Source organism: Alligator sinensis, unplaced genomic scaffold (genome assembly GCF_000455745.1).
Source record: "Alligator sinensis unplaced genomic scaffold, ASM45574v1 scaffold354_1, whole genome shotgun sequence".
Lineage (NCBI taxonomy): Eukaryota > Metazoa > Chordata > Crocodylia > Alligatoridae > Alligator > Alligator sinensis.
Genome location: NW_005842200.1, coordinates 1,510,870 through 1,528,243, shown reverse-complemented (window position 1 = coordinate 1,528,243; position 17,374 = coordinate 1,510,870). Strand labels below are relative to the sequence as shown.

Genomic DNA, 17,374 nt, shown 5'->3' with positions numbered 1-17,374 from the left:
AATGTCAAACTGTTAATGGTTTAGCTTACCCAAAAGAAAGGAAATAAATGAACCTTTAACCTTAGGAAGCATTATACAGTTTCCCTAGGAAGCGCACAGTCTGTAGAATAAAAATAAGGACTTTTTTTCATTGCTCTTTTCGTCTCTGTTAGATGCCCCATTGTTTCTAGTTTTAGCCATTCCTTTTGAAAACCTTGGCTTTTGTCCATAGAAGTCAGGCATTCACTTTTCTTTTTGTATTTAGTATTAGCCTACTCTGCTCCCACTGAAGACAATGGAACTGTATAACAAGTACTTTATTACAAACAATTAGGCTGTACAGTTAACCCAATACACAGAAAAAAACCATTTCTTATATGCAACATGACTGAGCTTTACCTATGTAAAGGGAAATTGTGTATATGCAAGGAAACTCGCTTTCATTTCTCACTTCTCAGCAATTTAGCTCTCAAGTCTAAGCACTGCATTAACATAGTTTCTTTTATATCTAATCGTGTACTAGAGGATCACACAACAGAATGACAGTGTTGGATAGATCCACTGTTGATGGGCACAGCAGGGGCAGCTGGCCCATTTCTTCAGGCTCTCTGCCAATCTGTCTCATTCATCCCATCACACATGTGCCCAGTCACGTCTTCCCAGTACAATGCTGTGAATAACAGTCAGTGCAAAACACTACAGTGCTCAGGAATGGAAAGAAATTGCAGAACAAGATGGTTTGTGGTCAGACAGAGGAACTTGCCACATCACTGCTGAGTAAAGCAGGGAGTGAAGTATTGAAACATTGCTCTGTAGGTCCAGTTATACTTTACACTAGAACATTTCTGGGAATGTATCCCCAAAAAGTATATTCTTATGGGAGTAATCTATTGAACAGAAACAAAAACAATCGGCTTCTACAGAAACTGCTCTGAATAGATTGTAATAATTTCCAGTGAATCTTATAGATAAAATTCAACCATTAAATTCCATAAGAAAGTCCAGTTTTTGAGTGCAGTTCCTGAAAGAAAGGTGTATAGTGGGTCATATGTGTAGTGGGTATAGTGTATGCCCTAAAGCACTTTACCTATGGCATAATTTGCTTGACACATTGGGTGATAACCTGGCTCTACAAAAGCCTATGGGGATGTCTCAGCCATCTATATCCCTCAGAGCAGGCACCTCAAATGGAATTATTCCGGTTTTACAAAGCAAGCAAGTGTAGGCTTAACCTTAAGTAAATAATTAGCTACTATTAAACCATAAACTTTACTTGGGATGAGTAACTGATAGGATTCTACAGAAATGTAATTGAAATCTTTCCAAATATAACTGAATTTGATGGAATGAGATTTTTTTTCTGTTACTGTTGTTGAACCATTATATGGAATTCCACAGGAGGGAAGTAACTCTCTTTTCAAAAAATACATAACAAGCTATGAAGTCTTATTAAATTATAGAAGGTGAAACATTCAGAATGAGGAGACAAAGGCAGGCTGAAAAAGAAAAGTGATGGTCTAAAAAAGAGCATGAGTCTAAAAACGAATATCCCAGAGAGTGGTGGTGGATGGGTGATTTTTGACCTGGAGGGCCATGGGCAGTGGGTCCCCCAGGGCTCAGTCCTCGGGCCCGCACTGTTCAACATCTTCATCAGCGACTTGGACGAGGGGGTGAAAAGCAGCTTGTTCAAATTCGCAGATGACACTAAGATGTGGGGAGAGGTGGGCACACTAGAAGGGAGGGACAGGCTGTAATTGGATCTGGACAGGTTACAAGGGTGGGCGGATGAGAATAAGATGGGATTCAATACTGACAAGTGCAAGGTACTACACCTAGGAAGAAAGAACCAGCAGCATACCTACAGGCTGGGGAACTCCCTTCTCATCAGCACAGAGGCAGAAAAGGATCTTGGAGTCATTATAGACTCCAAGATGATGGCCCGCCAATGTCAGGACGCAGTCAGGAAGGCTAATCGCAGCTTGTCATGCATCCACCGATGCATCACGAGCAGGTCAAAGGAGGTGATTCTCCCCCTCTATGCAACACCGGTCAGGCCCCATTTGGAGTACTGAATCCAGTTCTGGGCGCCGCACTTCAGGAGGAACATCAAGAGGGTCCAGAGGAGGGCCACTCGCATGATCAGGGGGCAGCAGGGCAGGCCCTACGGGGAGAGGCTAGAGGACCTGAACCTGTTCAGCCTCCACAAGAGAAGGCTGAGAGGGAATCTGATGGCCGTCTATAAATTGGCCAAGGGAGACCAGCAGGCAATGGGAGAGTCCCTGTTCCCCCGAGCGCTACTGGGAGTAACAAGGAATAACGGCCATAAGTTGACTGAGGTTAGATTCAGCCTAGACATCAGGAAGTACTACTTCACAGTCAGGGTGGCTAGGATCTAGAACCAACTTCCAAGGGAAGTGGTGCTCACTTCTACCCTGGGGGTCCTTAAAAGGAGGCGAGATAGACACCTTGATGGGGTCGTTTGACCCCAGCATCCTTTGCTGCACATGGCAGGGGGTCGGACTTGATGATCTGTTCAGGTCCCTTCCAACCCTACCAACTATGAAACTATTCAGAATTTTGTAGCTTTTTGCTTATGTGTATGTTAACAACGCACGGGACACAACATGGAACAGTTAAAACAACATGGGACATCTTTGGTTAGCTGTGAATCTTATGAATTCATTACAGGGTGTAACCACTAACCAGGCAATGTTTGGGAAGCTGTAATAGGTCTTGTCTGCATCACGACAGTGGCAGGTCCCAGAATCTTGGAGTTGAACACGTCCCAAGCCCAAGGGTATATTCCAAACTGGAAATGAGTCAGTGAGGCAGCTGTGGACTTGCCACTTTGTGCCTGCTTTCAAGTATTCAGTCTCTGGTGGGTCAGACAGCTGGTTGTAGGGACAAGCCATGAGCAACTTCACCAAAGCATATTCAACAGGAGTGCACCTGAGGAGTTGGCTGGGTGGGCCAGGGGAAGGCATGCTCAAACCCCCTAAATCCAGGACCTGCTATTGCAACCATACACCATAGTGCCAGAAAGGCAGGGCCTTATTCATTGCAGTTAGAGCTAGAAGGCACTATGGGCATTTATACACATGCTCCCGGAGTGTGCGTGTGTGTGTGTGTGGGGGGGGCATTAATTAGAGCAGCTCCAAGATCCACTCTAAATAAAGCAATTAATCGAGTCTGCTCTGCCTTGCTGCAGGTGTATAAGCACCCTATTTGCCTTTTCACCAACAATGTGCACTACAGTCCAGACAGACACATTCCTGCATATATCATATGTATGCTCCATGTGTCATGCAGTTAGCTCCTAGAGGAGCCTATATCATTACACTTTCCATATCAGAACCAACCAGTTTTAAAGGTGCAGTGAATTTTCAATCTAAACTCTTCAGCATGACCCCCTTTCATATTTCCCTGTGTCTATGTGACTTTGGTCAGGCTGCAGTTGGAGTACTGCATCCAGTACTGGGCGCCGCACTTCAAAAGGGATGCGGCCAGCCTGGAAAGGGTTCAGAGGAGGGCCACCCACTTGGTGAGAGGGCAGCAGGACAGGCCCTACGAGGAGAGACTGAGGGACCTGAACCTGTTCAGCCTCAGCAAGAGGAGGCTGAGGGGGGACCTGGTGGCTGCCTACAAGCTCATCAGGGGAGATCAACAGCAAATAGGCAGAGCCCTTTTCTCCCCAGCACCACCTGGGGTGACAAGGAACAATGGTCATAAACTGATGGAGAATAGGTTTAGGTTAGAGATCAGAAGGCAATATTTTACAGTTAGGGTGGCCAAAATCTGGAACCAACTTCCCAGGGGTTTTGGTGACCCCAGCATTCTTCCCTGCCTGTGGCAGGGGGTCAGGCTAGATGATCTGTTCAGGTCCCTCCTGACCCTAGCTACTATGAAACTATGAAAACGCTAAAGAAAACCACAGCTGCTCTTTATGACTTTGAATCTTCAGAACACTATAGCTTTGCCTGCTAGAAATGAAAAAACAGAATAAACTAAAAACACAAGTTTATTTTACTAATGCTTATGTGTAGTTTTAATTGTTGCTTCTTTCCTATCTAAAATTAAGTGCAAACCAAAGCTACATCAATGATAGTTAAATATGACCTTATCTTAAAACAGTCAATAGTCTTAAATTAAATAGAAAACAAAATTAAAATAGTGCTTAGTTGAAAAAAATCTTTAAAAGAGTATTGTATAAAGCAGGCTAGATGATCTGTTCAGTTCCCTCCTGACCCTAGCTACTATGAAACTATATATGCAGCTCAGTGTCCAAGAGAAACTGGACTTAAAACTGGCAGTTATGGACATAGAAAGCAGAAAAAGTTTTTGCTGTAAATGATTATCTGTCACAGCTTTATTGGTAAAGATGACAAAAATAACAAAGCTAAAATGCAAACATAATATATCACTAGTTCCAGTTCTGGAAACACAGAAGCAAAACATCATTACCAAAAGGACTCCCAATTGCTATTTGTGGTAAAACATTAGTGTTCTAAGCATTTGGTTTTATAGGAACATTTTGCTCCTTTTTAATCACTACTAAACAAAGGGGTCTGTTTCAGAGATGAATACACAATATTTAAAAAGCGTTTTCTGTTCTCCCAGCCTCCATTCATAGCAGTAAACCAATCAACCTTGAAATGCCTCGCAATCAAGTGATATACTATAAGTAATACAGCATTCGAGTTGAAATGTACAGTCTCATATTCTCTGTATATCATTTGACAGAACTGACACTGCAGTGAACAATAGAATTTCAAAGGAATACTATTACATTTTAGCTGATACCTCAATCTGAGTAGTAAGAGAAAAAATTTCCCTGAGTGTTCTTAAGATGAAACTAGCTAAGTTTATGAAAAAGATTATGTGATATAGGATCATAGGACAGTAGGGCTTGAAGGATCTCACAAGGTCATCCAGTCCAACCCCTAGATCAATGCAGGATCATCCCTGATTAAACCAACTCATCCAAGTGTCTGTCCAATCTGCTCTTGAAAATTTCCAAGGATGGAGACTCCACAATTTCTCTGAGGCTAGGGACAGACATTATACATAAACCAGTTTAAGTGACCAGAAACTGGCTTAACCCTGTAACAGAACAGTTCAATGCACATAAGCCAGTTTCAAAATGGCTGAAACCGGTTTGAGATAAACCTGGTTGAATATAGTATCAGATTTAACTGATTGAGCTCAAACTGGTTTATGCAACTTCTGTCCAGACCCCTTCCTGGTTGAAGTTAAACCAGAGTCCTCCAATATCCCAGCATGCTCTGCAGCCCTGGGCTGGGCTGTGCTGTCTGCTCCAGTGGAGCAGGGCAGGGGTGTGGCCAGATGCCAGCTGGCATGGCCCCCTTAGGTGTGGAAGGCAGGGAGGGGTGTTATGCCCGCCTCCACCCCCGGAAGACCACAGTGGGGTCTTCCTGCCTCAACTGTTGCTCACCCCCTGCATGGGGCAAGCAGCAGTATAAGCCCCCTCCTGCCCCATCTGCCAGACACTGGAGGGAGGAGGGTTATTCCCCCCTCTTGACCCCCTGCCTAAGAGGCCATGGCAGCTGGGCTCTGGTCATGCCTCTGCCCTACTGCTGGAGCAGCAAGGGGGCGGGGCCCTGGATGGGGGCAGCAGCCCATGCCATGGTGTCTGGGGAGCATGAGCCTTTTCCCAGCAGGGAGGCTGCGAGCAGGGGGTCAGAGCTGCCATGGACTGTGCAGGGTGAGTTGCAAAACTGGGACTCAGAGGGGGCCATAGCCCCTTAAACCTCCCTAGCACTGCCACTGCTGCTCCCCCTGCATAGTCCGCAACAGCTTTCCCCACCCTGCAGCGTGATCCCCCTTCCCACTAGAAAGAGGCTCATGCTCTGAGACACCATGACAGGGGATGCTGCCCCCATCATGGCTGCTGCCCCATCACCGCTCCAGTAGCAGGGACAGGGCATAGCCAGAGCCTAGCTGGCAGGGCCTCTTAGGCAGTGGGGCAGGAAAGGGGGCTATTCCCTCCCTCCCTCCAGCATCTGGTGGAGGGGGCAGGAGGGGGCTCATCCCACAGCCCACCCCATGCAGGGAGCAAGTGGAGGTGGTGGTCATGGCAGGCAGACCCCAGTGCAGTTCCCTAGGGGCACAGCGGGGAAATAACCAGTTAGCAACACCATGGCAGGGGCTGCTGGCCCCATCAAGGGCCCTGCCCCCTTGGTGCTCTAGGACTGTTGGGGAGGGATGGCCTCCACCTCACCTGGAAAGGGAAGAAGCTCTTCTCAGCCAGAATGGCTGACCTTCTTGACAGGGCTTTAAACTGAGACTGCTGGGGGACAGGTGGTCTACTAATAGTTCTAGCCCAGGTCATGTCAGCCGTACTACCAATAACTTGGGCAGCCTAAGGAATCCCGCTCTGGCAGCAGCCCAAGGAAAGGTCCCTCTTAACTCCTGAGGGAAGCATTGGGCTTGACATGGCAGACAACTACCTGTACACAAAGGCCAGGAGCTTGGGAAACAAGCATGAGGAACTGGCCCTCCTCCTATGTGATAATGACTACGACCTTATAGGAATTATGGAGACCTAGTGGAACTCCCACCTATGATTGATCAGTGGCAGTAAAGGGTTACGCCTTGTATAGGAGAGATTGTGTGGGAAAGAGGGGTGGGGGTATTGCTCTTTACATCAAAGATCAGCTGGCCTCCCTGCAGATTGAGTTTCCAAACCAGGAAGGGCATCTTGAGACCCTCTCGGTCAAGATACGAGGAGAACATGGGGAGGGTGACTTACTTGTAGGAGTCTACTATAGACCTCCCCCACCAAGAAGAAGACCTAGATCAGAAATTCAATAGGGAACTGGTCAAAGCCACACACTTCCAATGCTTGATCATCATGGGGGACTTCAACTTCCCTGACATTTCTTGGGATGAGAGCATGGCCAAATCTGACAGGTCGCGTAGCTTTCTCACGTGCATCGATGATCTCTACCTAACCCAGGAGGTCTATAGGCCTACAGGGGAAAAGCATTGCTTGATCTGGTCCTGGCCAAAGGGGAGGACCTGGTGAGTGACCTGCGGATTGAGGAGAAGCTTGGTGACAGCAACCACAAATTGGTCACCTTCTTATTTCATCGAAAAGCAGGCAAACCCCTCAGTCAAACAGAAGTCCTTAACTTTGGGAAGGCCGACTTCTGCAAGCTGAGAGAACTGGTCAGTCAGGCAATCAGAGGCCACATGAGAGAATCGGAGAAAAGGGAGTACATGAGGAATGGTCATTGCTCAAAAACAAAATCTGTGAAGCACAGGGCAAAGCCATCCCTTCTCACAAGAAATGCAGTCAACAAGCAAGGAAGCCCCTATGGCTGAATAAGGAACTGCTGGACCTCATTAAGCTCAAAAGAGTAGCCTACATCAGCTGGAAAACAGAAAGCATTACCAAAAAGGATTACTCTGCACCTGCCCGCACCTGCAGAGAGAGGTCAAGAAAAGCCAAGGCACAAACTGAACTTAGGCTAGCTATGGGGATCATGGGCAACAAAAAGTCCTTCTTTAGATATGAAGGAAGTAGGAAAAAGAACAAAGACAGTATTGGACACCTGAGAGAACCAACGGGGCAACTGACATCAGATGCCCAAGAAAAGGCCAATCTCGTAAATGACTTTTTTGCATGTTTTTCATGCTGCCACAAGGACCACACTGCCAGAAATGGCACAAACCAATTTGGGAGTGGGTGATGGGCCCAAAATCGACATAGATCAAGTGAGGGAACACCTTGAGAAACTGGACATTCATAAGTCCACAGGCCCAGACGGAATGCACCCGAGGGTCTTGAAAGAGCTGGCAGATATCATTGCAGCCCCCTTGACAGGGATATTTGAAAAATCATGGCACTCAGGCAGGGTCCTGGATGACTGGAAAAGAGCCAATGTTGTTCCCTATTTACAAGAAAGGGAGGAGGGATGACCCAGGGAACTATAGACCCATCAGTCTGACGTCTGTCCCTGGAAAAATCCTGGAGAAAATTGTCAAGGGATCCATCAACGCCAGACTAACAGAAGGCAAGCTTCTGAATGCCAGCCAACATGGCTTTGTGACTGGCAGGTCTTGCCTGACCAACCTCATCTCTTTCTATGACCAGGTAACATGTGCCCTGGACAAGGGAGATGATGCGGACGTCATTTATCTGGACTTCAAGAAGGCCTTTGACCTAGTTCCCCATGATGTCCTCATGGTTAAGCTGGAGAACTGTGGCCTTGATCATCATACGGTCCAATGACTAGGCAACTGGCTATGGGATTGGACCCAAAGAGTACTAGTTGAAGGGAGCAAATCAACGTGGCACAGGGTGACTAGTGGAGTCCCTCAGGGCTCGGTACTCAGGCCAGTACTCTTTAACATTTTCATCAACGATCTGAATTCAGGAGTCAGATGTGAACTGGACAAGTTCGCAGATGATACCAAATTATGGGGGAGGGCTGTCACACCGCAGGACAGGCTGGGAATACAAGCCAACTTGGACATACTCTCAAGGTCTGCCGACCAAAACTGGATGGCCTTCAATGCAGAGAAATGCAAGGTGCTACACCTCAGTAGGAAGAACTGTCAGCATACTTACAGGCTTATTAGTGGTATGCTCACTAGCACCATGACCGAAAGGGACGTGGGGGGTCTTAATTGACCACAAGATGGACATAAGCCACTAATGTGATGCAGTAGCGGGCAAAGCTAACCAAAATCTGGTGTGCATCCAACCAATGCATCTCAAGCAAAACCAGGGAAGTCATCCTTCCGCTTTACGCAGCCCTGGTGAGCCTGCAGCTGGAGTACTGCATCCAGTATTGGGCCCCCCATTTCAGAAAGGATGTGGAGAAGCTTGAGAGAGTCCAGAGGAGAGCCACTCATATGATCCAAGGCCTGGAGGGAAGGCTGTATGAGGAGAGGCTGAGGGACTTGGGACTCTTCAGTCTGGAGAAGAGAAGGCTCAGGCGAGACTTGGTGGCAGCCTACTTCATAAGAGGGGTACATTAGGACCTGGGAGAACATCTGTTCACCAGAGCTCCCCGAGGGATAATAAAGTCTGATGGCCATAAACTCCAGGAAGGCCAATTTAGACTGGAAACAAGAAAAAAGTTCTTTATGGTGTGTGTGTCCAGGGTCTGGAACAAACTCCCCCCAGAGGTGGTGCAAGCACCTACTTTGAACTCCTTCAAAAATCAGCTGGATCTTCTGGGATCACTTAATCCCAGCTGACTTCCCGCCTATGGTGGGGGCAGGGGCTGGACTCAATGATCTCATGAGGTCCCTTCCAGCCCCTAATGTCTATGAAATCTATGAACCCTACTCCCTGCCTCCCCGCCTAAGGGGCCATGCCCCACCCCTGTCCCTGTCTCCCCAGTTCTACCAGAGGGGCCCCCAGCTGCCAGAGCTAATGGGCCCAGGGTCCCCGGTCCATAGCCCCCTGCCCCTGACAGAAGGCAGCAGCTGCTACAGTTGGGGTTCCCATCCTGCTGCCCTCTGTGGGCTTGGGTGGGTGGAGCAGGCTCTCCACTGCAGTGCACATTCCTGGAGGGGGCAGGGGGGACCCATGCCCCCCAGATCTGTATGCAGGGTGGCTGTACATTGTAGCCTCAGGCTCCCACCCTGCTGCCCTCCCCTCGGGCCTCCTCAGCCTGTGGGTGTGACCTGGTGCTGCAGGGCAGAGTGGGGTGATGCAGGACAGCTGCTTGCTGCTGCAAGCTCTGCACTGCCCTGGCAGTGTATTTCCCATGTGCTTGGCAGCAATGAAGGGAATAACCCTGAGTCACCGCCCGGGCAGGGGACACATCGCCAGGGCAGTGTGGAGCTCACAGTGGCAAGCAGCTTTCCTGACTGGTCCCACTCTGCCCTGCAGCGCTGGGTCACACCTGCAGGGGAGGGCAGCAGGGCAGGAGCCTGACACAAAAGTGGGCTCTCCGCAGCCTCTGCCCCATGCAAAGAACTGTGGGGTCACATGCCTCCCCTGCTTCCCCCAGAGTGTGTGCAGTGACAGGGAGCCACTCCCCCACCCCTCACACACCTGGGATAAGCCGCCCACAGCCCCATCATGCTCCCCTCTGGGGCCCTGCAGCCATGCATTGTAGCCCCAGGCCTCAAACCACATGCACCACCCAGCTGGGCAGCAGCCCAACCCTGTCGAACTCCCTCCCTCCTTCCTTCCTTGTGGGGGCCCCAATCCCCAGCCCCACTCACCTGCAGAAGCTGCTCTCCAGGCTGCTTGGAGGCCATGTGCATATACATGCACATAGCACCCCCTGCCTGACCACTGTCCTCCCGCTCCCCACAGCCTCTTGCAGGCTGAAACTCTGCCAGCCTCCAGAGAGCTCACTGCAAAAGCGCAAAATCCATGTTTCTCTGCTAAAATGAGAAATCTGCATTTTACTCCAGTAAAGGGGAAAATCCATGTTTTACTGTTTTTCCGTGGGAAAGAGAAAACCTGGATCCCTGTTGATGACTACACTTTGAGAACAATGATCTCTGTGTCAGAAGCCTTGCTAAAGTCAAGATATATCACATGCACTGCTCCCCATCCCCATGATCCACAGAGCCTGCCACCTTATTATAGAAAGAAATCAGGGACTCGGGCATGACTTGCTCTTGGTAAATCCATGCTGGCTGTTGCTTATCACCTTGTTCCCTAGGTGCCTCAAAATAGCTTCTTGACAATCTGCTCCATGATCTTTCCAGATATTGAGGTTAGACTTACTGGTCTGTAATGCCCTGGATCTTCCTTCTTCCCTTTCTTTAAGATGAACTCTATATTTACCCTTTTCCAATCATTTGGGACCTTATCTGAATACAAGTTATCAAAGAGGATAGCCAGTGGCTCTGAAATAACCTCAGCCAATTCCTTCAGTATGGTGCCTGTAGCAGCAGAGTACTGGATTTAATGACCCAGTCCTATGTGTTGTTCCTAAAAGGGTTTTAAAAGTCTCCTTATACCTTGCTTAAATGACAGTGTAGACTGTAACCAATAACTTTACTACTTATGTTTTCATCAACAGAAGCAGTTTATTTCAAGTGAAGTGCAGTGATATCTTCTCTAAACACAAAAGGAAAAAACACCTTTCCATTTCAAAAAAGACATTTTCCAGACCTTTGTGGAGATCTGGAAAGCTTTCAGAATGTGGTGTTATGACATCCAATGTCCAGCTGTTAAATCAATATTTAGAAACGTAATTTAGAAATGGCAGAGGTTTGAGTATCTGTGTCAAATAAAGATGTAAAATAGCATATATATATCATAATGAAAGAGGTCTCAGTGCCTTCTCCAAATCCAGAAACTTAGTAGTGTAAACACATGTTAAACATTGTACAAAATGGTACAAAGACATTTAAATTAGAAATGAGTAAATATAATTATTTTGTTTTTCTCTTTAAAAAAACTATAACTCACCTTTTATGTGGTTTCTCTCCACTAATTTTATAGTGAACAAGTTTGCCATCAGCAATGGCCCCTACCAAAATGACTTTCATGTTATAATTAAAAAATGTTCATAGCAAGCAAATTTGAAATTTGTAACAGGTATTCATAGCAGATGCTACACAGATAGAATGAAAATATATAATGTGACTTCAGTATCTAAGCAGCATGAGCTTCAAATATTTAGTACTGTCAATGAACTTTTGCTTGCCAACCAATAGTACCAAAAACATTGGTCATTCCTGAAAAATATATATATAATTAGGGTGACCATATGTCTCAGTTTGGCCGGGACAGTCCCAAATTTTATAGCTTGTCCCAACGTCTCAGCCAGCGGGTGAAAATCGAAACAGAAGTCCCTGACTAGCACCATCTGCCTGCATTGCTTGGCCCAGCTCCTCCTGAGCAGCGACTGGAGGCAGGAGGTAGGCTGGGCTGGGCACTGCTCCTCCTGCCTGGGGCAGGGATCAGGCAAGGACGGGGTTTTAGTGTCCTGGATTTCCTTAAAAATAATATGATCGCCCCATATATCATGCTCATGATGTAGCTATCTAGAAGTAGTTGAGACAGAGAGAGATCTGACGATCTGAAATACTACAAAGTGAACATTAATATTAAATATTACACACAAAAATCATTTAGTAGATAAATTCTGAGGAACTACCTTTGAAAAGTTGCAATCTGTTTTGACAACAGTAAAGTAAACAGAAAGAGAGGCTAAATTCACCAAATAATGTGTTGTGCAATTATTTCCCCTATTTAAAACATCTGTGCCAAAAGCACGGGCACATTTGGATGTGTCTCTCTAAGTCAGGCTCATCATAGAGACAGGACCCAAAACCACAAGATTATGGTCTGGATTTGGTACAAGACTCTTTCCAATCTGAAGGGATGATGCAAATATAAAAAAACTAAAATGCCAGCAGAGTGCATTTAAATGGTTCCAGTTTTAGTGCTGTAGAAGCAAAAATATAACCACCTAGAGGCTCCTGAATGTTTCTGATTTTAAAGCACAAGTGTTTGAAGCATTAGGACTGAACTGGAACCTAAAATCTATGTGTGTATAAATCCTAATAAAAATTTGCACAGACGTACAGAGATGCTATGTTCCTTCCTGGCATTTTAAATTAGCTGAGCCTAGTGCTCTGCTAGAGATAGTTCCCAGGAGTCAGGAGCATTTAATACAGCTCTGGAATTTGTCTGCCCTGCCAAAGCTCAGTTAAGGCTTAGTTTACATGACAGTGTCCTGCCGGCAAAACTCTGAATGTGTCTACACTCAAAGCCCCCCTGCTATGGCACCACTCCCCCCGCACCCTCCCCCCCTTTTGTGCAGTATTACACCACCTTCCCTGAGCAAAATAAGCTTTCTGCAATCATCCAGGGGCAAGCAGAATGTGCATGTGGGCACCCTGAGCCTTCTGCTGGCTTCAGTGTTTCCTTTAGCCTGTGGTACCTTCCAACCTGAGATCCTCTACCTGCACAGCTCTTGCTGTGGGGCCACTAGATGTTGATAGACAGGTGCACACCCTCATGGCTTGGGAGATGCAGATAAGCTTACACAAAGCCTTAGTCGACCTTTTGTTCATGGAGTAAGCTTTCTATGATTGCTCAAGCATTTGCTTGAGGCTGGCTAAGACAGGTAGTAGATGTGTTTTGCAGGTAAACTGACATAGGTAAAATGGGGTCTATCCATTGTTGCACTCAATAACATGTAGCATTGGCTCTTTAAATGTGCTCAGAGGTTTTACAATGGGTCTATAACTATATTAATAAAACTCAGAGAATAGAAAAAATTGAGACAAGTGCTAATAAAGCTAAATTGTTTCAGCCCTCAATACAAAGATGTATACACAACCAAATCAAACATTTTAAGGCTAAATTAATGTAGGGCAATAGCCTTCAAAAACTATATAAGTATGCAGCTCCAAACATCTAGCCAGACCATTTGTAGTCTTTCCCTGAGCTGCTGCTGTGTGGGACTACTTAGACAGAGACTGAGTGAGATCCAGAGAGGCATTTCAGGCACACTGCAGTGCCTAAATTAGGTGCCTGGCTACATCAAGTGATTCAAGGAAACAGGGTTAGGTGCCTCCCAGGATTATTTCTGCTTTTATCCAACAACTGTTTAACGTAACATGCATAAGAAAATCTTTGTCCTAAGTAGCTCCATTAAACTGGATAGAGAGAGTATTAAGTTCACCCCATGGATCTTGAAGTAATATGGACTCTTTAATTTGGAGAGTGCCAAAGGATTTATAACTGCACCTATGGAGGCAACCTTCTGTCAGCATAACCTGCTTTATCTGGAGATGTATGTTTTTCCTTGTAACTCAGCATCATGACTTGATAATATGAGGTCATCCAGAGAGAGATACAAAGATTGATTAATTCTTTTTATTGAGTGTCTCATGAAACCACATAAAACAGTGCTGGAAATGGTCTCTGAAAGTTGGCTCTGGCCCACTGGCCTGCAGAACTGCTGCAGTTCCCTTCCAGGCAGCATTTTCTCTGTAACATCATTACTGCCCAAGAGATAATCCAGCTTCTAACATTCCTTCGGGCATATATCTTTATTCCCAAAAGAGAAGCAACATGGCCCAAGTTTCAGATTCCTGACACCACTGACTTGTCAACCCAGCAATACCTCAAAATACAGCACAATATTTTATACCACAAAGCCATTTGGCAAAAGATCTCTCATTCTCTTTTCCCAGAAATATCCCCAAAAATTCTATGACTGTGATTTGAGGGCTCCAGGGTTCTTTAAACTAAACTGCGTGAATTTAGTGTTAGTGACCAGCACAGCTATAAATATTAATGCCATCCAGTACAGCTGTAACCAGAGACTGAGACAGAAAAAAACCCATGTTTGTATGTATTCAGAGCCCATGTTCTTCTATAGGATTTGTTGCCAAAAGTTTCTGTGGCACAAAACATAACTTATTTTGCTAAGAAAGGCTGCAGGTTACTAAAAGAATTAATTGGTTTAAACTGTTTTAATAAGCTCTCCTGGGAAACAGATGTAACAGATCAGTGCCAGTGTCACGTAATAAAATATTTTATAGAGGGTATTATTATGTAAGGTGTAGTGCGTCTAACTGGAAAGTATTTGCTGCACTAAAGGGGGGAGAAAAAACTAGATTTGTTAGGCTGGATGTTTGGGAATGACACATGTAACTTAAATTCTACTTAAAACTATTCTAAGTGGAGCCTTCCTAAATGGTTTAGCTGAAGAAGTCTTGCCACAGAGGAATTTGATTTTATCATTGATACAATCACACCAGCAAGGTACCTTATGAATAGGGAAATAAGAAGGTAGAAGGAATAGTTTCCAGAGAGCAGACATCAAAAACACCACCCACTGGACATGTCTATACGTGCTATTATTGCACAGCAATAAACTCTGGCGCATATCACACTGGAGTGTATTGCTCCCAGGCACCATATTCGAACATGCGCCCAGGACCACAGCACATTGGAGTAGCCTGAGCTGACAGGAGGTCCAGGGGATCAGCCTGCCAGCCCAGGGCTGCTTTGACCCAGGTCAGTGCACTGCTGAGGAGCTGTCTGGCATACGGGGGTGCTTCAATGCAGCACTAGCTGGAAGGCAGCCCCCGCACTGAAGCGCCCTTATGCTCCAACCAGACCCATCAGCATCTACACAAGTGTTGGTGTGGAGTAAAAAACTCTGGTGCAAGACAGTACTTTTATTTACAAGTACTAACCTACAGAGGAGTTAATTAGTTTACTCCATCCTAATAGCATAGCACATGTAGATCCTGAGCTGTTTACTGTAGAACTAATTAAGCTAGTCTGTAGTAAACGTCTTGTGTAGATGCACCCATGCACACCAAATGTCACGTAAGCTTTCAAGAACTGAGAACTTCAGTCTTCAAAGGCTATATACAAGAAATGCCCACCTCGTTGAAACAACGTTTAAAATATTTTTCTTACAGGCTGTGAGGTTGAAATCCTTGGAGTCAGACCTAGTTATTGTCAACCATATTTCAGTGTGCCATCAGATGCCAATTTTGCTGATGCTATCCGTGATAGTCTTGAATCTTTACGGTAAGTCACTGAAATCTTTTACTACAGAAATTAATTTCTAAAGTATTGTTACTTAAAAATTTTGGGCACTTCCTCCAGGAATATTGCTTATCTAGAAGATGGAGCTAAGATTTATTTTTCCCCTGATAGGAAATAGAGACAGAAAATTATACACTTTGAAAAGCTTTTTCACTGTTCATGATACAACATGCAGGGACATCACAATTACCAGTAGTTGCTCTCCGTAATCCCCCTATTCATAGGAAAATGAAGCCCCATTCATTTGTATTTCAGACTATTAGAATCAATTAATTGAGTATCAAAAAGAGATTTTAAGTGACTTAATGTCAGTGGGAATGATTCAGTATGTCTGGCACTTTTGAAATTAAAATTGGGTCTCTTCCTAAGCCTACAGTTAGGCTCTAGTTTCAGCCATAATGCAGAAAGTAGATAAATACTCCATGCAAACAAAAGCACCCTAATCTATACTTGAGCTTCCTGAGGTAGAAACAAATTTAAAACCATGTTTTACTTCAGCCATTTCCCTTCCAAGTTTTAATCAGGGGGAGTTTTTAAAACTAGATAAGATCAACAGTATTTAAGGCTAACACAACTCTTTATTCAGGGCATATTGCCTTCATCTCTTCATTTACAACCCTTGATACTACATAATTTATTCAATTCCAGGATATATTTTGCTGTACAGGTGAGAATCTGAGAAGTCTAGGGAAAAGGTGTTGAGCAGCACTCACTCTGACTATAAGTTTCAAAATCTTCAGTGTGTGCTTAAATTTGCTACTGTACAGTATTACAGAGATGTGGCAGAACAGTTCATGTGCCTGATGAATGATCAAGGATGGTGATGCATTGTTCAGAAAGAACAGACAAGGGAAAAAGGAGGGGTTTTGCCCTATATATAAAGAAGATGTCAGCATGTTCTGAGGTGCAGTACAAAGTGGAGGGTATAACAATAAAAATACTGGATTTCAGAAAAACAGACTTCAGCAAACTCAGGAAACTGGTGGGCACAATCCCCTGGGTGGCAAGTCTAAGGGGGGAAAAAGTCCAGGAGATCTGGCAGTACTTTGAAAAGGTCCTTTTAAGGGTGCAGGAGCAAACTATCCCAGCACAACAAAAGAATGGACAAGTGATCAGGAGATCAGTTTAGCTAAACAGCAATCTCTTCAGTGAGTTAAAACTACAAAAGGGTTCCTATTAAAAAGTGGAAACATGGCCATATTAGTGGGGAAGAGAATAAGAGTATTGTGCAAGTGTGCAGGGAGAAAATTAGGAAGGCCAAGGCACAATTTGAAATGCAACTGGAAAGGGATTCTATGAGTATGGGTTTCTACAAGTATGTCAAGAGCAAAAGGAGGCCTAAAAAAACTGTAGGTTCCTTATGGAATGCAGGAGGCAATCTAATTACAAATGATGCAGAGAAGGGTGAAGTGTTGAATGCCTTTTTTACTTCAGTCTTCACAAATAGGAGCAGCTACCAGCTGATAAGCACAACTGGCAGCAAAGATAGGGAACAACTCAAACAGCCTAGGGTAATAGCAGAAGAGATTAGGGATTTCTTAGAGAAGCTAGATACTTTCAAGTCAGCAGGGCCAGATGGATTGCACCCTATGATGCTGAACACATTGGCTGAGGTAATTTCAGAGCCACTACCTATCTTCTGTGGAATTTGTGAAAGTCGAGTACGGTACTGGTTGACTGGGAAAGGGCAAATATATTGCCTATCTTTAAGAAAGGGAAGAAGGAGAATCCAGGGAATTACAGATCAGTCAGTCTAACCTGAACTCCACAGCACTACTAGCAGCTTGTGTTCCCCTGCTCTACCCCTCTCCGTCTGGTACATGGGCCACAGATTCCCCAGGCTCCTTGCCACTGTGCCGCTCTGTTCCCAGG

General features: G+C 45.4%; 1 protein-coding gene across 1 annotated transcript in view; it reads left to right on the top strand.

The window, feature by feature from the left end:
- The window catches only part of ENPP6 (ectonucleotide pyrophosphatase/phosphodiesterase 6), a 67,695-nt gene that overhangs the window by 20,254 nt on the left and 30,067 nt on the right, over positions 1 to 17,374 (top strand). Inside the window, exon 3 of the mRNA XM_006026603.3 lies at positions 15,373 to 15,484. Coding sequence (XP_006026665.1) covers positions 15,373 to 15,484 — 112 coding nt within the window. The remainder of the gene's footprint in view (positions 1 to 15,372; positions 15,485 to 17,374) is intronic.